This window comes from Natrix helvetica, assembly GCF_964273705.1.
Source record: "Natrix helvetica genome assembly, chromosome: 1".
NCBI lineage: Eukaryota > Metazoa > Chordata > Lepidosauria > Squamata > Natricidae > Natrix > Natrix helvetica.
This window is the reverse complement of record NC_138548.1, coordinates 213,220,456-213,246,237: the sequence shown is the minus strand read 5'-3', so window position 1 is coordinate 213,246,237 and position 25,782 is coordinate 213,220,456. Positions and strand designations below refer to the sequence as shown.

The window sequence follows — 25,782 nt, the reverse complement described above, 5'->3', positions numbered from 1 at the left end:
GTCACTGAGCCTTTGCATCAGCTCCTCAGCAAGAAGGCGAAGTGGACCTGGGGCAGAGCTGAAGCCACTGCATTTGCTGTGGTGAAAAGACTGCTGTCAGCGGACACGTTCCTGGTCCAGTACAACCAGACTCTGCCACTTGTGCTGACTTGTGATGCCTCTCCGTCGGGACGGTCTTCAGCCACCGCATGCCCAATGGAATCGAGGCCCCCATTGCCTACTACTCGAGGACCCTGTCAGCTGCTGAGCGGAACTACAGCCAACTGGACTGTGAGGCTCTGGCTGCTTTAGCTGGCATAAAAAGGTTCCACAAGTACCTGTATGGCTTTGACTTTGAAATCATCACAGACCATAAACTGCTTTTGGGACTCCTGGCAGGGTACCGGCCTACTCCAGCATCGCTGTCGCCGCAAATGACTCGTTGGACAATTTTCCTCAAGGCCTACAGCTACCGCCTTGTTCACGGGCTGGGCACAACTTTGGGGCATGCCGATGCCCTCAGCAGGTGCCCTCTATCTGAACTGCTAGCAGATTTGATCCCTGAGACTCTGGTCTAAACAAGGCAGTTGCTAACAACAGGAAGTAAAAATATGTTAAAATATTTAAAATTTAGCAGATGGAGTAGTGAAGCATTGGACAATGAGTAAGAACTCTGAGTTGTAATCGGTTGTTGTGAGAGTAAAGCGGGAGTTTCCTTGTTTCCCGCCCTTTTCCTCTGTGTGCTGTGTATGCTGTCTGCGATTTACCTCATGATGTTTCTGCTGAATTGATTTACCTGACAATGATCCTGATTGCTTATCTTATTTACTGTAAATACATTTATTTATATAAAACTGGTACATATCAGCGTCTCTGACTCCATTTGGACACCGGCTGCAGAATTCCCTGACAAAATAACATAGGCAAAGCCATTCTGCTCTTCGTCCACTTGGAAATCCCAAAAGTACTTTTCAAAAGACAACTGGATTTTCTTGGGGGGTTTTCTCCTTGAAAACTAATTTCTCATCCAAGAAACTTCTTCAGTCATTTTCAGACCCGATGAAGCTACTGGGATGAGAAGTGAAGTTTTGTGACAACCATGACCTGAATGATTGAGAATCTCTATAGACATTCCATTAGGATACTAGCTTAAAAGTGTAACTTGATTTGCAATTGTCTTTCTTAAATCTGTAAAAATAACTAAAAGTTTAATCTCTTCTCTCTCCAGAAAGTGGGAAGAATTAATGTATTTCTTTGCCTCTCTCATTCAGGGATATCATTTCTATTAATGATCAACTATTTCCACTTGCACTGCTGGCCAAACGCATTTGCTGAGATTCTGCGCTTTGCAGACCGTTCCTTCTATAAGGTGATAACAAAGTGACGGGGAGGTTGCAAGAAAGATATGGGGAGTATGGATTTCATTCCTCATGGATATACGTGAATGGTCCACTGGCCAAGAAGAACACTTTGAAAAACTTTGCAAAGAGTTCTGAGAGGTTATGGCTCTGAAAGAAAAGCAAATTTGAACTTGCTAAAATACATGTACTGGAGAAGCTGACACTAAAGAATCTGATTGCTTGTAATCAAAGTAATAAATACAGGTGGTCCCTCATTTAGCTACTGCTTGCAGTTACAACTATGATGATAAAGTATAGTGATAATCAAAGCTCACATTTACCACCTTTGCAGGTCTGTAAAGCGAAGGAAAGTTGAAGTAAAATTGCAAGCATGTTCTATCCATACTAATTATTTTAATCGGCTTGCAAAACATTTTAATTTTTGCTTTTATCATATGGCACCAGAGTCACTTGAGGTGAGATAGGCAGCTATGTAAATTTGGCAATAAATAAATCTGGCAACTAAATAACATAACTGTTTAACCTAATGACCACTTAACAACTTTGTTGCTGCTCCCAATTATGGTCACTAAATGAAAACTACCTATGCAAACATGTATGTGTAGGGACTATATAAGAGAGATCAAATAACATGTTCCAAAATTGGCAGTTGCAATTTCCCACTGGTTTCCCCACTGACTTAGTGATGGAAATTCTAATCCTGATTGCCCTTGTAACTCAAAAACTACCTGTACACAGACAAACTAGAGTGGATTGTTTCTTTCTTTGCCAAAATACAGTGATGTTCCAGTTTCAAGCCTGGCATTTGTGTTTTTCATGCTCTTTATTTCAATCTCCCTGCCTAGGACTGGTGGAATTCCACATCATTCTCGACATTCTATCGGTCATGGAATTGGATTGTATACGATTGGCTGTACTGTTATATTTATCAAGATTTTATCCGGGTAGGTAAGGCTGTAATGGGTTGTGATAATAATCTTTGGGGGCAGGAGGAAGAACTGCAGCCAGGGCAATGTTCAAGAGAAGTCTCAGCGCACAGCAGGAATGGGGGTAGAATAACATCTCAGAAGAGACTCTCCCTTGTTGTTCAGAAAATAAAGACCAGGAAGGGGGGAAGTGCTTTCAGACTTGCAAGATTCTATTACTGTAACCTTGCAATAAAAGTACTATTATTCAGTGGTGGGATTCAGCCAGTTCACACCACTTTGGGAGAACCAGTTGTTAAGTTTCTGAGCAGTTTTGTGAACTGGTTGTTGGAAGAAATCATTAGGGCAGAGAACCAGTTGTTAAATTATTTAAACCCCACCACTGCTATTATTGGTTTACTGTTTGGACTACCTGAAAGGGCTGACATGCTTACCAACCCACTCTATATTACCCCATAAAGTACACCTGCTCTGTCTAATTTCTATATTCGTATCTTCATTGTTTATTGGTGAACACCAAGATGAGGTCTATAATTCACTTGTGCTCCTTCTCTTCCAGCTGATGGGAAAGAGAGCCCGAGCTGGAGCTATGCTCATGGTCTTCCTTTTGTCAGCGGTTACCCATGAATACATAACCACCTTGGCTTTTGGCTTCTTCTTTCCTGTCCTGTTTGTGCTTTTTGCCATGATTGGAGGTTAGTATTGCCTCAGAAAATGGACTGAACCTTTCCTCAGAAGATTCAAGCAAATCCCATAAAAAAAGAATGTAGCATGGATTGCTCTTGGTGAACCTTCTTTCATTCTGTTCTACCCTCCTTTGGTTTGGTGTTTCCACACTTCCCAATTGACACACATTCATTTTTTACCACTGGTAAGTGGAGTTGCTCCAAATTTATTCAAAATATATTAAGCCAGTGGTCAGGATCTTGTGATGGGTCTTGTGATCTCTCTAACCCTAAACCCTAACCCATCACAAGAGTCTCAACGTATGTGACCCACTCCTAACCCATCACAAGACCCATCACAAGAACCTGACCTGATGTGACCCTCACCTGTCATGACCTCTCCATCATGATGCCTACTAACATCACAGAGACCTTATAAGCAGAAGAACACTGACATTGACATCCCCAAAATTCCACTAAAGATGTTACCTAGCCTGGTAAGGAAACATTTGGAAACCAACCAACAAGCTTGGAGAATGAATCTCCACACCCACCTCATTTACTCTAGATTTACTATTATAATAATTTCCAGTATTCTCAACCTAGATCTATGTGGCCTACAGTCTGACCTAATTGTAATACACAAAATTATGTGCTACAACATCCTACCTATAATGACTACTTCAGCTTCAACCGCAATAATACACAAGCAAACAATAGATACAAACTGAAGGTAAACCGCACAAAACTCGATTGCAGAAAATTTGACTTCAGCAACAGTGATCAATGCCTGGAATACACTATTTGACTCTGTTGTTACATCCTCAAACCCCCATAACTTTAACCTTAAACTGTCTACTGTTGACCTCACCCTATTCCTAAGAGGTCAGTAGGGGCGTGCATAAGCACACTAGCGTGCCTAATGTCCCTGTCCTACTGTCTCCATTATTTGTACCCATTTCCTGTCTTCTTTTTCATGTTTATTCTTATTCCTGTTATTTTATACATGGGTGACAAACTAAATAAAATAAATAAATAAATAAATAAATAAAAGCCTTCATACGCTGCAGAATCCTGGGAATTATGCCAAAAGTGTTTTTTTCGAGAGGCAACTTGACTTTCTGGTTTTTCTTTGAAAATATTTGCTTCTCATCTAAGAAGCTTCTTCAACTTTGACTGGATGGTTGAGAATGGAAGGTCAACATCCATGGGAATGGACGGCCACCATCCAGTCAGAGCTGAAGAAATTTCTTGGAAGAAAAAGGAGAAAGTCCAGTTGCCTCTTGAAAAATCTCCTTTGGGACAACCTTGGACTGGATGACTGAGAATCTCCATAGACAATCCTGAGAATTGCTTGCCTAACTGAGTGGAGCTTCCCAAATTGAGAAAGACTAGATAGGAAAAGATTCAAGGCATTATCCTGCCCCCCTCCCCCGATTAGTGTTTCTCAATCTTTTTTTTAAAAGAATTTTATCGGTTTTTAAACATTTATAGGGAAGGGTAGGTGGATATACAAAAATGTTTGGCAGCTACATCGTGCTGAAAGTAGAAATCTCTCCAAATCTCATAACTTTTACAGAAAGGAAAACAAAAGATAAAAGATAAGCAAAAACAGCATCTTGTTATACATTGTATCAATCATATGTTCAATCATCTCTTTTACCACTTTCTAATATATCAACAATTACAATAATATTTCAAATACATTTATTTTTGTGACCTGAGTCTTTTTGGCATTGCTCCCTACCCCCTGTCCCCTGGCGGAGCCGTGGCCCCTCCCTCCCTCATATCTTGTGTATTATCACCTTTTTCACTACCTCTTATAGTTTCGTCCTCTAGGAGGGAACTGTGTTTTTTCATGAAGGCTACTGCCTCCACAACTGAATTGATTCTAATTCTATTTCCCTCCCAGAAGACCAACATTCCTTCTGGCAATAACCATCTAAACCAAATTCCTTTATTATATAGTTTCTTTGATAAGGAGGAATACTTCCTCCTCTTTTCTCTTATTTTTTTCGGAATTTGTTTAAGAATGGCAATTTCTTTATCTTTATATTTTAATGGTCCCCCCCTTTGGGCTCCCAAAACCTCATCCCTTGTGGTCTTCCTAAGAAATTTAACGTGGACTTCCCTTGGAACATTATGTGTTCTAGCATATTCTGAATTAATTCTATAAACCAGGTCCATATCCCACCATAACTGTTCTTTATCTCTCTTAATGTATTCTGCTAAGATTGTGCACATAATATTCTTAAGGTCTTCATCTTCTGTCTCGGGTAGGTTCTGGAATCTGAGAAAAGGGGACATTCTTTCAAGTTCCATCTTTACCATGAAATTTTCCAATTCTCTATTCCCCTTCTGAGTTGCCTTCACCTCCTCCCTAGCCCAACCACGTCCTCCTCCAGTACACCAACCCTCTGTTTATTTTCTGTTGTTTGCTGCTGTGCATCTCTGAGCTGCTCTTTAAAATCTGTCATTTCTTTTTTCAGTTCTTCCTGTCCCTTCATAATAGCCTGAAACATTTTGGTAACTGATAAGTCCTTTGTACTCTCTCCAGCTGCTTCTTGTTGTAGGAATGATAAAGTTTTTGTCTGTTGGGATGGATGCAGAAGAAGTGGGGGCCGAAGCTGCCTTCCCCGGCGGTGGTTTTCTGGGCCCCATTTGTTAAGCTCAGGGATAAGTATAAGTCCTTAATACAAAGGAAATGGCATCTGTGGAATGCGCAGTTGGGTGATGCCGAGGAGGCAGACAAGCCCAGAAGTGAATGTTAAGCCTCAGTCACAGTTCCAAGCCAGAAGAAGAAAGTCAAATAATCCAAACCGAGAAAGACCATAGAACAGGAGGGGCTCCAGGAGTCCTTTGGGAGGTAATAGTAATATAAAGCCAGAAATACCTTCAAAGGTAGTTTCAAAAGGCTAGTTTCATTTATAAGAGCGAAGAAGAAGACGGAAGTGGGCCATCTTGGCTCCCCCTTTCACAGGGAACCAGAGAGCAAAGCATTCAAAGTTTCCATAAGGCTTTTAAAAGAGCTCAGGAATCACTTCTTGCATTTGTGATGTAAATCTTTCTCATAGTTAGTACAAGTGGGTGATTCAACTTTTACTCTCTCACTCCATTCCGAGATTGAGAGATAGTCCAAATGCCACTTTAACTGAAGGAGGTAAAAAAAAAAACCCTCCAATCTTGCAACTTCAAATAGATTGAATCCACAACTTGCAAAAAGCTGTTGCCCATCAGTTAAATGGTGTTAAAAAACATTAGAGCAAACTTCTCACCTCCAGCACTTCACTGCAACTTCTAATTGATTATTTCCTTCCGGAATCCATTCAGCGAAGGTGCAGGCAGCCGACAGCTATGCCATGCGCCCCCCTTTGCTCTCCGGCTCCTGGGGCGAGACTGGAGACCCCCCGATGGCTGCCGCCACTTCTGGGGGCTCCAGCAAGCCGCCCTATGGCAGGTGGTCCCTCCAAGACCCCCTGTGCTCCCAAAAGGAGTCCACCGGAGAGACGAGCAGCAGACAGCAACAACCGTCGCCTCCGGGGACCGGAAGTGATCTCCCAGTGTTTTGAGAAAGACTAGATAGGAAAAGATTCAAGGCATTATCCTGCCCCCCTCCCCCAATAAGTGTTTCTCAATCTTACTGACTTTAAAGTGTGCGGACTTCAGCTCCCAGAATTCCCCAGGCAACCATGTGCATTGTATTATTGCCTCAGATGATGCATTACGTTTTTAGGATGGAGGCTGCTTTTTCATACTTGAGAAAGTTATTTTGGTGTTGTATTTTTTTCAAATCTTGCTGGTCATTGACTGAGTAAACAGTAGCTGTTCCCTGAGAAAACTAAGTTTCTTCATTCCAATCGGAGAGAAAATATAATCTCAAACATGAACAATTTTATAAGTTAAAAAGCAAGTGCAGAAATAAAATCAATAACTGGAAAATAAAAATAAAATTTTGCTAATTCAGAAGTCCAATTAACATGGGAATTGCTGTTATTTTATATTAGGTCATGAGGAACTTTTCTATTGTAGATAACAATTATTAGAAATCAATGAATGAGAGATCTCCTTGGCTCAGTGTGGCTGGAATATACACCATTAACCCTTTTTCTGTTTGTCCTCAGTGTCCTTTAATTTTGTTTTCGATGATAAGAGAAAAGGCCCTGTCTGGAACATCATCATATGGATATGCCTCGGTTTGGGCGTAACAATATTTTTCTCGTTATACAGCCAAGAGTTTTTTGCACAGCTCCACTGTCCTCTCAAGGAAGTGAGTAGACAGTTTATGTTGTGAAGTTAGAATAAGTCTTGGGTTCCCTCTTCATACCATGTTTCATTAATGAAAATATATCTTCTTCCAAGAGGGTCAAGCCTTCTAACTAGCATATATTCCATCTGATAAAATTAAGGTAAAGAAGGCGGGGAATTCAGAAACACCAGGAACTGCAAATAAAATTGTTATGAAACTAAAGCTTATTCTAATTCTGCTGGTATTGGCTAATAGCAGCTCAGAGGATATAGTCTGTACCCATACATGTACTTACTAATTAACTTGACAGACTGACCAACCGACCAACCAGTTGATTTGTGCCATTAAGTTGGTTCTGATTCCTAGTGATAGCATAAATAGATCTTCTTGGTGTTGTCTATACCTACTTGTTCTTTCAAGTCTCTCAATGATTCAGTCATAGCCAGTATAACTGACTTCATCCACTTTGCTTCTGGTCATCCTTTTCTTTCCTTCCCTCTTTTTTTTCAGTAAGGCATTTGATGAAGTGGACCCATGATAGCGAACCTATGGGACATGTGCCACAGGTGGCACATGGAGCCATTTGTCAGGGCACATGAGGCATTGCCCTGTCAGCTGGCCAGCGTGCATGTGCACACTGGCCAGCTGATTTTGGCCTTTTGAGATCATTTTTCACCCTCCGGAGGCTTCGGTTGTTCATAGGGCCGGTTTTAGCTCTCCGGAGCCTTCAGGAGGCTTCCGGTATCGCCCGGCGCCTGAAATGTTATTTATGCTCCCTGATTGCAAAAATGGGGCTTGAATCCCTCCTGGCCAGATCCATCTCAAGGCCAGAAGCAGAAGCTGACAACTGGGTTGTCTGGAGAAGCAGAAGTTTGAGCAGCGAGCCACCTGCGCAATGCCCGATTCACCTCTCCTTCTCCAGATGACAAAGGTGGCTACATTCGGAGTATAAGATTTTCACCCTCTTTTTTTGCGGGAAAAGGGGCATCTTATACTCTGAAAAATATGGTAGTCCTCAATGGAACTGCATCTACATGGAGGGAAGTATGTAGTGGAGTACCCCAAGGCTCTGTTTTAGGCCCAGTATTCTTCAACATCTTCATCAATGATTTGGATGACGGGATACAATAATACAATAGTAGAGTTGGAAGGGACCTTGGAGGTCTTCTAGTCCAACCCCCTGCCTAGGCAGGAAACCCTATACCAGTGATGGCGAACCTTTTTTGGTTCGCGTGCCACAAGTGGGGGGAGCGCAGGGGGGTCGAGTGCGGGCGTGCCGCACCCATAATGCAACACGTGACCCCGCCAGTTCGCATATGCGCACAACGCGTGACACCCTCCCTCATTTTTACATTTTTTTTGCCCTTCCCAGGCTCCAGGGGCTTTATAGGAGCCTGGGGTGGGTGAAAAGAGCCTCCCCCGACCCCCCGGAGGCCCTCTGGAGGCTTCAGGGACTGTCCGGAGGCTTCCCTGAAGCCTTCGGAGCGCTTAAAACCACCCTCAGAGCAAACCGGAAGTGACTTCCGGGTTGCTCGGAGGGTGGTTTTAAGCGCTCTGAAGGCATCAGGGAAGCCTCGGACGGTTCCTGAAGCCTTCGGAACGCTTAAAACCACCCTCCGAGCAAACCGGACACCTGGGTTGCTTGGAGGGTGGTTTTAAGTGCTCCGAAGGCATCAGGGAAGCCTTGGATGGTCCCTGAAGCCTTTGGAACGCTTAAAACGACCCTCCCAGCAAACCGGAAGTCACTTCCAGTTTGCTCGGAGGGTGGTTTTAAGCGTTCCAAAGGCTTCAGGGATGGTCCCTGAAGCCTCCAGGGGGGCGGGGGAGGCTCTTTTCGCCCTCCCCAGGCTCCTATAAAGCCTCTGGAGCCTGGGGAAGGCGAAAAATAGCTTTTAAAAAGGTGAACTCAGCTGGCCAGCGCGCACATGGGCGCTGGCCAGCTGTCAGGGCAGCGCCTCGCGTGCCCTGACAAATGGCTCCGCGTGCCACTTGTGGCACGGGTGCCATAGGTTCGCCATCACGGCCCTATACCGTTCCAGACAAATGGCTATCCAACATCTTCTTAAAGACTTCCAATATTGGGGCATTCACAACTTCTGGAGGCAAGCTGTTCCACTGATTAATTGTTCTAACTGTCAGGAAGTTTCTCCTCAGTTCTAAGTTGCTTCTCTCCTTGATTAGTTTCCACCCATTGCTTCTTAAATGGGGAACTCATCAAATTTGCAGATGATTCCAAGCTGGTAGGAATAGCCAACACTCTAGAAGACAGGCTTAAGATACAGAAGGATCTTGACAAACTTGAACGTTGGGCACTATCTAATAAAATGAAATTCAATGGTGAAAAGAGTAAGGTTCTACATTTAGAAAAGAAAAACGAAATGCACAGGTACAGTATAGGTGGTACCTTGCTCAACAGTAGTAACTGTGAGAGGGATCTTGGAATTCTAGCGGACAACCATTTAAATATGAGCCAGCAGTGTGCAGCAGCTGCCAAAAAAGCCAACACACTTCTAGGCTGCATAAACAGAGGGATAGAATCAAGATCACATGAAGTGTTAATACCACTTTATAATGCCTTAGTAAGGCCACACTTGGAATACTGCATTCAGTTTTGGTCGCCATTATGTAAAAAAAGATGTGGAGACTCTAGAAAGAGTGCAGAGAAGAGCAACAAAGATGATTAAGTGACTGGAGGCTAAAACATATGAAGAACGGTTGCAGGAACTGGGTATGTCTAGCTTAAGAGAAAGAAGGACTAGGGGAGACATGATACCAGTGTTCCAATATTTCAGGGGTTGCCACAAAGAAGAGGGAGTCAAGCTATTCTCCAAAGCACCTGAGGGCAGGACAAGAAGCAATGGGTGGAAACTAATCAAGGAGAGAAGCAACTTAGAACTGAGGAGAAATTTCCTGACAGTTAGAACAATTAATCAGTGGAACAGCTTGCCTCCAGAAGTTGTGAATGCCCCAACACTAGAAGTTTTAAAGAAGATGTTGGATAACCATTTGTCTGAAATGGTATAGGGCAGTGATGGCTAACCTTTTGTGCTCCCGTGTCAAAAGCAGAGGGAGCGCAAGGGGGTTGTGCGCAGTTCTGCCACACCCACAATGTTATGCACACAAGTGCATGTGCATGCATGCACGACCAGCAACACACACACACACATGGTTTGGGCAATTTTTTTCACCCTCCCCAGTCTCCAGAGGCTTTCTAGGAGCCTGGGGAGGGCAAAAACAGCCCCCCCAGACCGCCGAGAGGCCCTCCGGAAGCTTCAGGAGTTTTCCTGAAGCATCTGGAGGGCGAAAAACAGACCTATGGGGAATCTGGAAGGTCAGGAATGGTGACTTCCGGTTTGCTCGTAGGGCCGGTTTTTGCCCCCTGAAGCCTCCAAAGGGCAAAAAATGGCCTCAAAAGAAGCTGGAGCTGACGGGGCAACGCCTTGCGTGCCCTAACAAATGGTTCCGAATGCCACTTGTGGCATGTGTGACATAGGTTCGCTATCATGGGTATAGGGTTTCCTGTCTGAGCAGAGGGTTGGACTAGAAGACCTCCAAGGTCCCTTCCAACCTTGTTATTCTATTCTATTCTATTTTCAACAGTTTCTATTCCTAGCCTTATTTACCTATATCCATGCTAGCTCGAAATAAATATTTGTTTGATTTTTATCCTTTTATTTCTGGTCAACTCAAAGTGCTATAGATATCTAATGCTCCTGCTTCTTATTTTCCCAACAATAAACATGTGAGGTGGGCTGGGCTGAAAGAGAGTGATTGGCCCCAAGTCACTCAGCTTACTTTCATCCCTAAGGGAGGCCTAGAACTCACAGCCTCCTGGTTTCTAAGCCAGTACCTGAACCAGCACACCAAACCGGCTCTTAAGTTAAATATGCTCTTTCTCATCACTTTTGGGGAAAACAGAGGCCCGGAATACATATTTGCATGAATGTGGAAACTACAGTAGGTATTGTTAAAAATGAGAGCACAATGGTTTCTACTTTTGTTGCTTTCAGATATAAAGAGTGTCATAAAATAGGAGAAAAAAATCCTCTCTAATCTGGCTGAAACCATTTAATTAAAGATTGCTTCATTATTCCTTATATCACTTTATTAAAATTGAGTCACCTTTTGCTCTAAAATATTAAAATGCTCCAATCAATAAAAATTAAAGAAAAATATATTTCACAATAGCTGTATTTTGGGGCATTTCAATATGTGAAAAAATACCTGACTGTTATTGATATGTAAATGTTACAAAGTTTTTATTGTTTTATTTTCACTTCACTTCTCTTCATTTTATGGAGCCCAAAGCAGGAAAAAAGACCAAATAAAAGGTCCATTGAGAGCAGCAGATATGCCCAGCGTGTTGCCAACCATGTATATTGGCTCTGATTGGGAATCCAGCATATTCTGGGGACACCAGATTCTGTAATTTTTTCATAGCAACATTCTGTTTTACAGCATAGCTGGAGATGCTCACCTGCAGGGAGTGAAAGCAAATCTTTCTTCCTTCTCCTCATATCAGTAGCTGCAAAAGGTGCTCTGTGACATAGAAAATTCTGGGTCTAAGAGCCTTTGACAAGCAACATCCTTCACGTCTGGGCTACCTTGGGTTGCCTCCACGAGTTGAGGGGCCTGAGGAGCAAAACTGTCAGAGTCAGATTCTCCATCCCAGAATAGGCTAAGCCTGCAGTTCAAAGTCTCTCCAGTGCTGCCTTTAACATTGCTGAAACTCTGGGAATGTTATTGTGCTGATGGGCTCCTTATGTTGGAACATATACATGGTAGATCTAAGCACGTGATTAGCTGGAATTCTTTTATCATTTAGTCTCATGGCAGTTCTTTCTCTTCTAGCTGTTCTTTTTCTCTTTACAAAGTCATTGTTTTATTTTTTCAGAAGACCTTCTGGGGGCAAGTGACTCCACGTTCCTGGTCTTGCCACGCATAAGCAACTATTTTCAGCCTACCATAGCTTTCACAAGGATAGCACATTACCCTGCTGCTGCGGCAACAAGGACTCCCAGTACATCATGTATCTCCTCCGTTCCCTCCATGGAAAGCTGCATTTGGAAATTCCTTACCTGAGTGTGTTAAAATTTGGTTTGTAGGTTCGAAGTCTTTCATCTAGTGGAGACAGAATATCTACAAAGATCCCTGCTGTGTCAAGTTCATGGCTCTTCTTGGTGCTCAAAATCCAGGCAAAAGGGGCTAAGGAAAATTTACAAATGACAATCTTTAGTTGCCTCCAAGACTTACAAAATTATCTCCCTTTCTTAACCTACTTAAAAAAAAAACACGAGCTCCAACTTGAAATGTAGGTTATCCCACATCCCAGCTTTAATCCAAGCACTATTGCTTTTATATCAGCAGTCAGCTTTCCAGATACAGGTGAAATCCAGCTCCCAGCAGGTCCCTTGATGAGGAATGATGGGAGTTAGAATTCAACAATATCAGAAGTACTGCTTATATTTTCTACCTTTAGATTTTCATTCAACATTTTATCTCCAGCAGTGAAGGAAGGGAATCTGAATTACCACCAGCAGTATCCATTCAATGCTTACCATATTGTGTGAATGATTTTTGAAACTATATTTGGAAATTAAAACAGAATATGCCAAACCAATCTTATTTCATTTTTTTGACAAAGTGACTAAATAAGTAGACCAGCAAAATTCGGTGAACATAGTATACCTAGACTTCCACAAGGCCACACTTTCTATTATTCTACTATGCCATATCTATTGTGGGAAAATGGGAGGGGGGATGGTACGGAGTTAAATGCTATGTAACAAAAAAAAAATCCTTTCTAGAAAGCCAAGGTCATCCTTTGTCTTTGCATCTCTGCAACTGAGCGGAACTGGATGGTTGGAACTTCCAGCATGCCAGTGGAAGATTGGAGCATGTGTTTGTTTGTTTGTTTTATTGGATTTATATGCCGCCCTTCTCCCAAAGGACTCAGAGCGGCGTACAACATTAAAAAACACACATCCTGAAAGTTAAAAAGAAATTAAATACATATCCAAAAAAATAAACCCAATTTATAGGACAATACATTTAAAAAATGAGATAAAATTAACAGGCCAGGCCGGCTTGCTGGAAAAGCCAACTTTTTAGGGCGCGTCGGAAGGACCGGAGGTCAGGGATTATGCGAAGCTCCGGGGGCAGCTCATTCCAGAGGGAAGGCGCTCCCACAGAGAAGGCTCTCCCCCTGGGGGTCACCAACTGACACTGTCTGGCTGATGGCCCCCTGAGAAGGCCAACTCTGTGGGATCGTACTGGACGGTGGGAGGCTACTGGTGGCAGTAGGTGGTTTCGCAGGTACCCTGGGCCTAAGCCATGGAGCGCTTTAAAGGTAATAATTAATACCTTGAATCGCATCCGGCAACCAGTGCAGGCTGCCTAAAAGGGGTGTAACATGGGAGCACTTAGGTACCCCCATGACAACCTGCGCGGCCGCATTCTGGACCAGCTGTGAAGCCTCCGGGTGCTCTTCAAGGGCAGCCCCATGTAGAGAGCATTGCAGTAGTCCAGGCGAGAGAAGACGAGGGCATGAGTGACTGTGCACAGAGCATCCCGATCCAGGAAGGGGCGCAACTGACATACCAGGCGAACCTGGTAAAAGGCCCCCCTGGTCACGGCCGTCAGGTGTTCTTCTAAACTAAGCCGCGTATACAGGAGGACTCCCAGATTGTGAGACTTCTCTGAGGGGCTAAAATTTCTCCCCCTATCATCAAAGATGGAACAAGGTGCACAAATCAGGATGACGGAAACCACAGCCACTTAGTCTTGGAGGGATTGAGCTTGAGCCTTTTCCTCCCCATCCAGATCCGCAAAGCCTCCAGGCATCGGGACATCACGTCAAGGGCATTGTTTGGGTGGTTTGGGGTAGAGATGAAAAGTTGGGTATCATCAGCATATTGATGATACCGTACCCCAAAACCACGGATGATGTCGCCCAACAGTTTCATACATATGTTGAACAGGAGGGATGAGAGGACCGACCCCTGGGGCACCCCACAAGTGACGCGCCTGGGGCTCGATCTCTGCCCTCTAATCAACACAAACTGCGACCGATCTGACAGGTAGGAGGAGAACCACCATAAACGGTGCCCCCCACTCCCAACCCCCCGAGTCGTCGCAGTAGGATACCATGGTCGATGGCATCGAAAGCTGCCAAGAGGTCTAATGGGACCAGGACAGAGGAGCAGCCCCTGTCCCGGGCCCGCCAGAGATCATCGACCAACGCGACCAATGCCGTCTCCATGCTGTACCCGGGCCTGAAACTCGACAGAAACAGATCCAGGTAAACAGCTTCATCCAGGTACTGGGGAAGCTGACGTGCTACCACACTCTCGACAACCTTGCTACAAAGCGAAGGTTGGAGACCGGACAATAGTTGGCTAAAGAAGTTGGGTCCAGGGAAGGCTTCTTAAGGAGGGGCCTCACCACCGCCTCTTTCAAGGTGGTGGAAAAGAACCCCTCTCTCAATGAAGCGTTGGTAATCGCCTGGAGCCAGCCTCGTGTCACCTCCTGGGAAGCCGAAACTAACCAAGAGGGACACGGGTCCAGCACACAAGTGGCAGCACTGAGTCTCCCCATAATCCTGTCCATGCCTTCGGAGGTCACAGGGTCAAACTCATCCCAGATTGTCTCCTCAAGATTCATCCCCGTCGGCTTCCCCGAATCTACCCAGTCAGAGTCCAAGCCTGTCTGGATCTGAGTGATTTTATCCTGCAGATACTGAACAAATTCTTCAGCCCTACCCTGCAAGGGGTCTTCCCCAGTTCCTTGGTTAAGTAAGGAGCGGGTCACCCTAAACAGGGCGGCTGGGCGGTTTTCTGCAGATGCGATAAGAGCGGAAAAATGTTGCCATTTTGCCGCTTCTATCGCCACTAAGTAGAATTTAATATGAATTCTCACTAGTGTTCGATCAGATTCGGACTGGCTGGCCCTCCAGCCACTCTCTAGGCATCTTTTCCGGCGTTTCATCTCCCGGAGCTCCTCAGTAAACCAGGGAGCCACCCGGGATCGACACTGGGTCAGAGGCCGCAAAGGCACAACGCGATCCAAGGCCCCAGCGGCCGCCCTATCCCAGGGTTCCACTATGGCTTCGGTCGAGTTGTGAGCAAGGGATTCAGGAAAAGTCCCAAGCTCCATCAGGAACCTTTCGGGGTCCATCAGGTACCTGGGGCGGAACCATCTAGTTGGTTCCGCCTCCCTGCGGCGAGGGGTAGCAGTATGGAAGTCAAGCCTGATGAGGAAATGATCAGACCATGACAAGGGTTGAATAGAAATATCCCCTAAATCTAGATCGTTCATCCACTGCCCAGAGACAAAAATCAGGTCGAGCGTGTGCCCCCCATTATGGGTGGGGTCTTGAATTAACTGAGTTAGGTCCATAGCTGTCATGGAAGCCATGAACTCCCGAGCTGACTTGGATGTCTCGCCAATGGAAGGCAGATTGAAATCCCCCAGGACCATAAGCCTGGGGAAATCAACCGCCAATCCAGCTAACACATCCACTAGCTCCGGCAGGGCCGATGAAACATAGCAGGGAGACAAGTACGTAACAAAAAGGGCCACCTGAGCTCCAAGGCCCCACTTCACAAAGAGGGACTCACACCCGCCTATCTGAGGCACAGTGACCTCCTGAGGTCTGAGACTTTCCCTAATAACCACCGCCACCACCCCCGCCCCTGCCCTGGGCTCTTGGCTGGTGAAACGCCCGGAAGCCTGGTGGGCATAGTTCGCTAAGAGGCACCCCCCCCCTCATGGCCCAACCAGGTCTCCATAATGCATGCCAGGTCCGCTCTACCCTCTTCCATGAGGTCGTAAATGAGGGGAGCCTTATGTACGACGGACCTGGTGTTAAGCGACACCAGCCGGAGACCAGGGTCCTGTAATCTCGGGCACCCAGGGGTGCGAGAAGGGCGATGAGGGTCGGAACGCACAATCGCTCTTAAACAGCAAATCCACATCCTCCGAACTTCATTTGGCCCTCGCCCCCCCCACCATATCTGCCTCTCCCACAAACAGTAGAGATGGTGAACCCCCCAATGGAATGTCTTAATGTCTCCCCCGGAATCCCAACCCTTCCTAGCCCTCCCAACCCGCGCCCATTAGTTAGCTCTGGCCTGTGCCCTGGCAGACTCCCCCTCAAGCCTGTCTGAGCCATCCGAATCAACCCCCTCCCCCCCTTAAAAAGCTTTCAGATTTGGGTTTTCCCAGATGTACCAACATGGCTCTCTTAATAAATTGGAACTTTGAGCAATACTTTGCCTTGCATACTTAATTTTGGATGCTATTTGGAATCCTGACAGAGTAGTCCTTAATGGCACTACCTCTACATGGAGGGAAGTAAGCAGTGGGGTACCATAAAGTTCCATCTTAAGCCCAGAATTTTTCAATATCTTTATAAATGGCTTTGGAAAAAGTGGAAAAAAGAGTAACTGAGATGGTTAGGGGCCTGGAACCAAAAACATGAAGAATGGTTGTAGGAATCGGGAATTGCCAGTTTAGAGAAAAGAAGGACTGGGGTGACATGATAGCAGTATTGAAGTATTTGAGGGGCTACCATTAAGAAGGGGGAGTCCAGCTATTCTCCAAAGTACCAGAAGGCAAGAGAAACAATGGGTGGAAACTAATCAAGGAGAGAAGCAACTTGGAGTTATGGAGAAACTTCCTAACAGTAAGGACAATTAACCAGTGGAACATCTTGCCTTCAGAGGTTGTAGGTGCTTCATCACAGGAGGTTTTTAAGAAAAGACTGGACAACCACCTATCTGAAATGGTATAGGGTCTCCTGCTTGAGGTTGGACTGGAAGACCTCCAGGGTTCCTTTCAGCTCTATTCTGATTGATTGAAATAAGGGATGCCTCATCCACAATACAATAGACTGCAGTATGAGACAAGGGTAAAGCCATGCCACGTTTCTCATCCAAGGAGAAACAAGTTGCTCCTGCAATACAGTATTTTAAAATAACAAATATTTAGTCACAAACTTTATGGTGCTTCAATTATTTCTCTCAATATAACAAAGTGACATATTTTATTTCACTGCAGAGGCTGAAGCATTGTCTGAAGAGTATTCAGCCATGTGAATTTTATTAAAAATGATGCTTAATAGGCAATCAAGAGAACATACTTATTGATAGCACAGCATTTGTTTAGCTGTTTCTACATTTATGCTTTTAATATTGGCGGAGGAGGCAGGCACTTTGAATAAATACATTCATAGTGCAACTTGTGTAAACTTTTACAATACAATACAATAGTAGAGTTGGAAGGGACCTTGGAGGTCTTCTAGTCCAACCCCATGCCTAGGCAGGAAACCCTACACTGTTTCAGACAAATGGCTATCCAACATCTTCTTAAAGACTTCCAGTGTTGGGGCAATCACAACTTCTGGAGGCAAAACGTTCCACTGATTAATTGTTCTAACTGTCAGGAAATTTCTCCTCAGTTCTAAGTTGCTTCTCTCCTTGATTAGTTTCCACCCATTGCTTCTTGTTCTACCCTCAGGTGCCTTGGAGAATAGTTTGACTCCCTCTTCTTTGTGGCAACCCCTGAGATATTGGAACACTGCTATCATGTCTCCCCTAGTCCTTCTTTCTATTAAACTAAACATACCCAGTTCCTGCAACCGTTCTTCATATGTTTTAGTCTCCAGTCCCCTTTTAAGACAGATACTCTTCTATGTCAGTGTTATAGATCTCTCTGATTTTCTGTCACCTTGCTACCTGGTTCACAAATTATATTAAGTCAGTTTTGGCTTAAGCAAGGCTTAATGAATCAAATGGAATTGATAGCATTTAGAAAATCCACTGAAAGTCAGTTTGTAGCAGTGATTAAGGCATTGGCTAGAACTGGAGAGACCATGAATTCTAGTTCCACTTTAGGATTGAAGCTAGTTAGGTGACCTGGGACCAGTCACTCTCTCAGCCCTAGGAAGGATTTAATGGCAAACCATTTCTGAAAAATCTTGCCAACAAAATTGCAGTGACTTCTCCGGGCAGTCTCCAGGAATTGGACACGATTGAAAAAATAAAAATTCGCCAGGGCATAAACTATGGTTCACAAATTATTCCGACTGCAATCACGTAAAATGAAACCACACTGTAGCCATATTCATGTTTCTCAGAAACAACTCTAACCAGAATGGTGAAAAACCATGAGAGAACAGTGGTGGGAGGGAACCCGAGTCAAGCATAAAATAGCAGAAAAGTCTAAAAATTAGTATCTCATTCACTTTCTAGTCCATCTCAAATGATTATTGTGAATCAAGAGAAGGAAAATCAGCTACACTGTCTGTCAATATGCAGTTGCAGCTGCATAGAAGAAACATGGCGGCCTCCAATCATGAATCACCGGATGGCTGTCATCACCACTGGCCATTTCTCATTCTGGCTGGAAATAACAATATCTGGACACCTAATATTGAGAATAATTGGAATAAAATGCCTATAACATGAGCGTTAGTAGCCAGGGATGATGAAGTTCCCTCTTCCCAGGTCACCATTATCTGTAGCATGAAAATCAACACAAAAGAACAAAGTTAACTTTTGACATAATGAACACAAACCTGTAGCCTCTATAAACAAAGAGCAAAAGAACAACTGAGCACTGCCGTTCTCACTCCTGCAATTGGTGAAGGAGATGGGAGATGGTGACAGTCCTGGACAGCCTTGTCTGAACTGGGAAGCTAAGCTGGATCAGACCAGGTTAGTATGTGGAGACATCGGGAGAATGGTAAATCTGTAGAGTAGTCTGGGAAGTTGAAAAATCCTTCAGGAACAAATCCGTGGAAATCTACTTCTATATTAAAGCCAAGGAAATGACGTGCACAAGACCCCATAGGAAATGATATGTGGTTGGATCCTGAGCTGTGAATGCTTCTTTGGGAGAAGAGATGATTCTGCCTGCTTTGAAAGAAGTAGTGGTCCTCTTTCCTTAAGAAACAGTTACTCGATTCTACAGACTTTTCGAATTCCTCTCTGACCTCAAACCTTTTGTTCTGGGAGGAGAATGTTGAGTTGTACCTAGGCCCACAGCTTCAAAAATCCCCAGACCTTACCTAGATCTTTTCAGTCAGATTTCAGGCCAGGTTACAATGCTGAGACTCGAGTGTGATTGCATTTCTTGAGGATCCTCTGGCAGATGGTCCTCCGGGATCTCTTGGTGGCTTTGCATAGCATTCATTATGGTATCCCTTTGGATTAATTCTAGGAGTGGAAGGAGCTATTTTATCGTGTTTCTTCTCCTTCCTCCAGGGTCCATTTCAGTCAATTTTGCCAAGCCCTCTCATTGATGAGTTCCCCATCTTGATTCTCTTCTCATTCCTATTTAGCATCTATGTGAAACCACTGAGTGAGGTCCTCTATCAGTACAGTTTTAAGTACAATCTACACATTGATGATACTTAGTTATAAACCTATGCCCCAGGCCACATGAATGATAGCTGGAGGCTGTAGAAGTCTGGATGGAAAAGAGCAAGCTGTAGCTATATGTCTAGGTTGTTGTAGGTTTTAAGACTTCCTGCCTCCAGATATTTTTCATCATTAACTCTTTTTTTTAATCAAAAGCTTTTTTAAAACTTTTTAATACAAATTTACACGTATTATAGTGTTGACCCAATCTTTCCTTTCACAGCCTCTCATAACTTGGTTTTCACTTTCAGCCAAATTATTTTCTTCCATTATTTTCCGTTCTTATATTTCTTTTTTCTTAATACATAAACAGTATTTTCAATTGCCCCTTCAAAAATTACACCAAATTATCATTTCATATTTCTCTATTAGTCTATTTTACTATAAACAATATATATCCACTAATTAAATGTTAACATAGAGCATTTCTTTCAGTTTTTTTCTACAATTAACAATATACTATAATGTCTTTATTTCTTAATTAGTTACATAACAAGTTGCTTCTCTCCTTGATTAGTTTCCACCCATTGCTTCTTGTTCTACCCTCAGGTGCCTTGGAGAATAGTTTGACTCCCTCTTCTTTGTGGCAACCCCTGAGATATTGGAACACTGCTATCATGTCTCCCCTAGTCCTTCTTTCTCTTAAGCTAAACATACCCAGTTCCTGCAACCGTTCTTCATATGTTTTAGTCTCCAGTCCCCTTTTAAGACAGATACTCTTCTATGTTAGTGTTATAGATCTGTCTGATTTTCTGTCACCTTGCTACCTGGTTCACAAATTACATTAAGTCAGTTTTGGCTTAAGCAAGGCTTAATGAATCAAATGGAATTGATAGCATTTAGAAAATCCACTGAAAGTCAGTTTGTAGCAGTGATTAAGGCATTGGCTAGAACTGGAGAGACCATGAATTCTAGTTCCACTTTAGGATTGAAGCCAGTTAGGTGACCTGGGACCAGTCACTCTCTCAGCCCTAGGAAGGATTTAATGGCAAACCATTTCTGAAAAATCTTGCCAACAAAATCGCAGTGACTTCTCCGGGCAGTCTCCAGGAATTGGACACGATTGAAAAAATAAAAATTCGCCAGGGCATAAACTATGGTTCACAAATTATTCCGACTGCAATCACGTAAAATGAAACCACACTGTAGCCATATTCATGTTTCTCAGAAACAACTCTAACCAGAATGGTGAAAAACCATGAGAGAACAGACCCACCTATTCCAAGCAGCTGGCCTGGCTCAACTTTGATCTAACCATATCGCTCCTGACGGGTTTTTAACCGGGTATTTTAATTATATTTAATTTTTAGGGGTTTTATATTTTGTATTTTAATTGTTTTTATCAATCGACCTCCTCCTTGTGTATGTCTCAGTGTATGTTTTTGCTTTATGTTTGTTTTGTGTACATATTTATTTCGTATGTTTTGTTGTACGCCGCCCCGAGTCCTTCGGGAGAGGGTGCGGCTAAGAAATAAATATATTATTATTATTATTATTATTAACAGTGGTGGGAGGGAACCCGAGTGAAGCATAAAATAGCAAAAAAAGTCTAAAAATTAGTATCTCATTCACTTTCTAGTCCATCTCAAATGATTATTGTAAATCAAGAGAAGGAAAATCAGCTACACTGTCTGTCAATATGCAGTTGCAGCTGCATAGAAGAAACATGGTGGCCTCCAATCATGAATCACCGGATGGCTGTCATCACCACTGGCCATTTCTCATTCTGGCTGGAAATAACAATATCTGGACACCTAATATTGAGAATAATTGGAATAAAATGCCTATAACATGAGCGTTAGTAGCCAGGGATGATGAAGTTCCCTCTTCCCAGGTCACCATTATCTGTAGCATGAAAATCAACACAAAAGAACAAAGTTAACTTTTGACATAATGAACACAAACCTGTAGCCTCTATAAACAAAAAGCAAAAGAACAACTGAGCACTGCCGTTCTCACTCCTGCAATTGGTGGAGGAGATGGGGGATGATGACAGTCCTGGACAGCCTTGTCTGAACTGGGAAGCTAAGCTGGATCAGACCAGGTTAGTATGTGGAGACATCGGAAGAATGGGAAATCTGTAGAGTAGTCTGGGAAGTTGAAAAATCCTTCAGGAACAAATCCGTGGAAATCTACTTCTATATTAAAGCCAAGGAAATGACGTGCACAAGACCCCATAGGAAATGATATGTGGTTGGATCCTGAGCTGTGAATGCTTCTTTGGGAGAAGAGATGATTCTGCCTGCTTTGAAAGAAGTAGTGGTCCTCTTTCCTTAAGAAACAGTTACTCGATTCTACAGACTTTTTGAATTCCTCTCTGACCTCAAACCTTTTGTTCTGGGAGGAGAATGTTGAGTTGTACCTAGGCCCACAGCTTCAAAAATCCCCAGACCTTACCTACATCTTTTCAGTCGGATTTCAGGCCAGGTTACAATACTGAGACTCGAGTGTGATTGCATTTCTTGAGGATCCTCTGGCAGATGGTCCTCCGGGATCTCTTGGTGGCTTTGCATAGCATTCATTATGGTTTCCCTTTGGATTAATTCTAGGAGTGGAAGGAGCTATTTTATGGTGTTTCTTCTCCTTCCTCCAGGGTCCATTTCAGTCAATTTTGCCAAGCCCTCTCATTGATGAGTTCCCCATCTTGATTCTCTTCTCATTCCTATTTAGCATCTATGTGAAACCACTGAGTGAGGTCCTCTATCAGTACAGTTTTAAGTACAATCTACACATTGATGATACTTAGTTATAAACCTATGCCCCAGGCCACATGAATGATAGCTGGAGGCTGTAGAAATCTGGATGGAAAAGAGCAAGCTGTAGCTATATGTCTAGGTGGTTGTAGGTTTTAAGACTTCCTGCCTCCAGATATTTTTCATCATTAACTCTTTTTTTTAATCGAAAGATTTTTTTAAACTTTTTAATACAAATTTACACGTATTAAAGTGTTGACCCGATCTTTCCTTTCACAGCCTCTCATAACTTGGTTTTCACTTTCAGCCAAATTATTTTCTTCCATTATTTTCCGTTCTTATATTTCTTTTTTCTTAATACATAAACAGTATTTTCAATTGCCCCTTCAAAAAATACACCAAGTTATCATTTCATATTTCTCTATTAGTCTATTTTACTATAAACAATATATATCCTCTAATTAAATGTTAACATAGAGCATTTCTTTCAGTTTTTTTCTACAATTAACAATATACTATAATGTCTTTATTTCTTAATTAGTTACATAACAATACCAATCATACTACTATTCCCTTTAATCTAATAATACAACTCTTTTTCCCTTTCTTCCTCTTTTATGCATTTTCTCTTGGGCTCTCACGAATTCCTCTTTTAATCTTTTTTTGTTCTCCCCCTTTCTCCTAACTTTTTTTTGTTTTTCTGTTTTTATGGTTATAGTATCTTTTCTTCAGAGTATTCATTTTTATTATTCCGGTATCTTTCCTTGGGGTTTTCCCTGTTCTCCTCCCTTCCTTACTATCATGGTTTCTTTTGGGGGGAATCTCCCCCTTTGTCTGCTTTTTCTTGTAACTGTAACTCACTTCGGGAGCCTTTTTAAGATTAAGATCAGTTTTTTTTTTCTTTTTCCTGTGAGTTGATCAATCACTCACCCAGTTTCAACACTCCGTTCCAACACCGCTCCAGCACAATAACTTAGTCCAGATGCCCCAGCTTTGGAGCGGTCATTCAATTATGGCCACACACACACACACACACACGCTGCTGGTTTGAAAGGCTATTCTCCAACCTCCTGAGGAATTGCTGGTTCCTCTAGGTTGTCCGAGACGTCCCTTCTTCTTCCCCGTCCCTCCAGGACAGGTTCTAGTCTGAAGACCTCCTGACAGCGGTTTGTCTGGCTGGATTTCCGCGAGGCTCAGCAGAGCCTACCTTTTCCCAGCTGGTCTCACCGCAACACTTCTGTCTTCTCTTTCACCATTTTTAAGTTTTAAGGGTCTTGGCTTTATACTGTAATGTTGTTTAATGATTTCCTGTTTTTATGTGTAGTATAATGAACTGCACAGAGTCACAACAATTGAGGTGGGTAGCTATCTACATTAGATACAGGATGGATGGATGGATGGACGGATGGACGGACGGACGGACGGACGGACAGACGGACAGACGGACAGACGGACAGACGGACAGACGGACAGACGGACAGACGGACAGACGGACAGACGGACAGACGGACAGACGGACAGACAGACAGACAAACTGACTTCACCTAGAGCAAGTGAGCCATTTTAGGACAGGACTTGAACACAGAAGGGATATGGAGTTATTTTTAACACAACTTCATAAAGATATAACCAGAGTTTGCTATATTTAACAATTCTCACGGTTTCAAAGTATCTTTTCCTGTAGCCAGGGTCACACTTCACAGCTGCAGTCTCACTTTTATTTTTTATTTTCTTTCACTAGCCGGTGTAGTATTTTCTGCTCGCCTGTAGATGGCACTCTCCAAACCGCAATACAGTTCAACAGGTGACTATCAATAGGTGTCAAAAGTGCTTTTAATCCACAAAAAATAAAATTAGGAGAAAAAGGACTTCCCCTGGGTATCTTAGCCCAGCCATGCACAGCATTTGCTGACTGTGGTAGCTACCTTATTTTGCCTGATATTTCAACTGTTGGGGTTCTACATCTGTCCCAATATTATTACTAGAGAACTTTCTGGCCTTGTGACTAAACAGCTACTTGATACTAGTTACCTCATCGGTGCATTAAGGAATTGCAAAGTTCTAACAATAGAGGCTTTATTTCTCCCCATCCTCCAGTTACCTGTCTGCTGGACTGGAGTGTGAAATTAACCTAAGAAACTCTACTTTCAGAACCATTATGGACCCAAGGAAAATGAGCAATGGACCCATGAGGCAAAGAAGCTCTCAGGAGCAGACCAGGGGAGAAGAGGAAACACAGTTACTCAATGGTAAGGGGGCATTTAAGGAGGATGGATGATATATTTTGTTGCACAAATTGGGGGATATCCCTGCTGTGGATAAATTATCTGGGGATTTTCAATTAGGTCTTGGAATTAAGTATTACTATGCAGAAATTAGCATTTTGGGAGCCGCAAAACCCTAATATTACTTTACTAGAGAGTTATATAGTGTCACCCAAATGCTTTGGAGTCCAGACCCAAGAATTTCCTGCCATTCTAAACGCCTGCTGAAAGACTGCAGAACTTATAGTTAAAGGAATAGAATAACTTGTAGTTAAAGGAATAGTGTTTGTTGTATGTATGCTTCATAATACAGATATTCATAAAGTAAATTTAGGGGTGGAAGTGATTCAGGAACAGAAGATAATCAAAGAGGGAAGTTGTATCAATGTGATTCTACAGAACGGATGGCATGATGCAAACTTTGCTGGATTCCCAGGAGGGAAGGAGTGCTTTCACAAAGGGGTAAGGAGACAGTTCAGCCCAGACATTATGTTTGAGAGAAAGAGGCTGAAGACAGTCCTTCCCTAATAATGTATTGTAGATGCAGATAGAAGAGTCCAGAATTTGGCAAGATTCTGTTTACAGGTCTGAAATAATAAAGGAATCATTGCATGTCATTCTTGATTTTGGGCCTGACAGCAACCTATGAAGTGGGGCAGAGAGGAAAGCATCCGATAATGATTGATTCACACATCAGTAAGAAATACTATGGAAAATTATGACAAAAAAGAAGATCAAGAGTTATGCATGAAGACCTCCGGTTCCGGCGGCTGACGGCGACGGGCAAGCTTTGCTCGCCCCGCGCTTTCCCGGTGGGCTCCCCACTCCTTGGGGGGCACAGGACGCCCCGTAGAGGCTCCTGCCAGAGGAGCGGCACCACGGGGGATCCCCTAGATCGGCGGCAGCCGGGGGGCCCCCGCCTCGCTCCAGGCACTGGGGAGCATGATGGGGAGGCGCTCCGGTGCCTTCGCTGCGAGGCTGTTGGATGAGAAAACAAACAGAAGGACGCGGCTGCGGTGCGGTGAGGTGAAAACTCCCTTCCATTCCCTTTACCAAGCTGGAGAATTTGCCAGCAGTTTAAATCTCTTTTTTCGGCTTGATTTGGAGAGGCGCGGCTGGAGGGAGGGGGATTCCCCCCCCCTCGGACAGGTGGCTTGAAACAATTTTGCTCTCAGCCCCAGGAGAAGGAGGAGGGGGAGAGCCAACTAATGATGTCACGCCCTTAC

At 43.5% G+C, this 25,782-nt stretch overlaps 2 protein-coding genes across 4 annotated transcripts in view; both read left to right on the top strand.

Moving 5' to 3' along the window:
- The window catches only part of LOC309383244 (sterol O-acyltransferase 2-like), a 115,849-nt gene extending 103,063 nt beyond the window's left edge, over positions 1-12,786 (top strand). Inside the window, exon 16 of the mRNA XM_081935546.1 lies at positions 12,072-12,786. Coding sequence (XP_081791672.1) covers positions 12,072-12,122 — 51 coding nt within the window. The 3' untranslated portion in view covers positions 12,123-12,786. The remainder of the gene's footprint in view (positions 1-12,071) is intronic.
- LOC309383241 (sterol O-acyltransferase 2-like) overlaps positions 1-25,782 on the top strand; it is a 126,069-nt gene that overhangs the window by 18,409 nt on the left and 81,878 nt on the right. For 2 of the 3 annotated variants that reach the window (XM_081935533.1, XM_081935532.1), the window contains exon 2: positions 24,444-24,541. In XM_081935533.1, coding sequence (XP_081791659.1) covers positions 24,444-24,541 — 98 coding nt within the window. Of the gene's footprint in view, positions 1-21,544; positions 21,644-24,033; positions 24,097-24,443; positions 24,542-25,782 lie in introns of those variants that run through there. The other variant, XM_081935530.1, reaches the window with a different exon arrangement.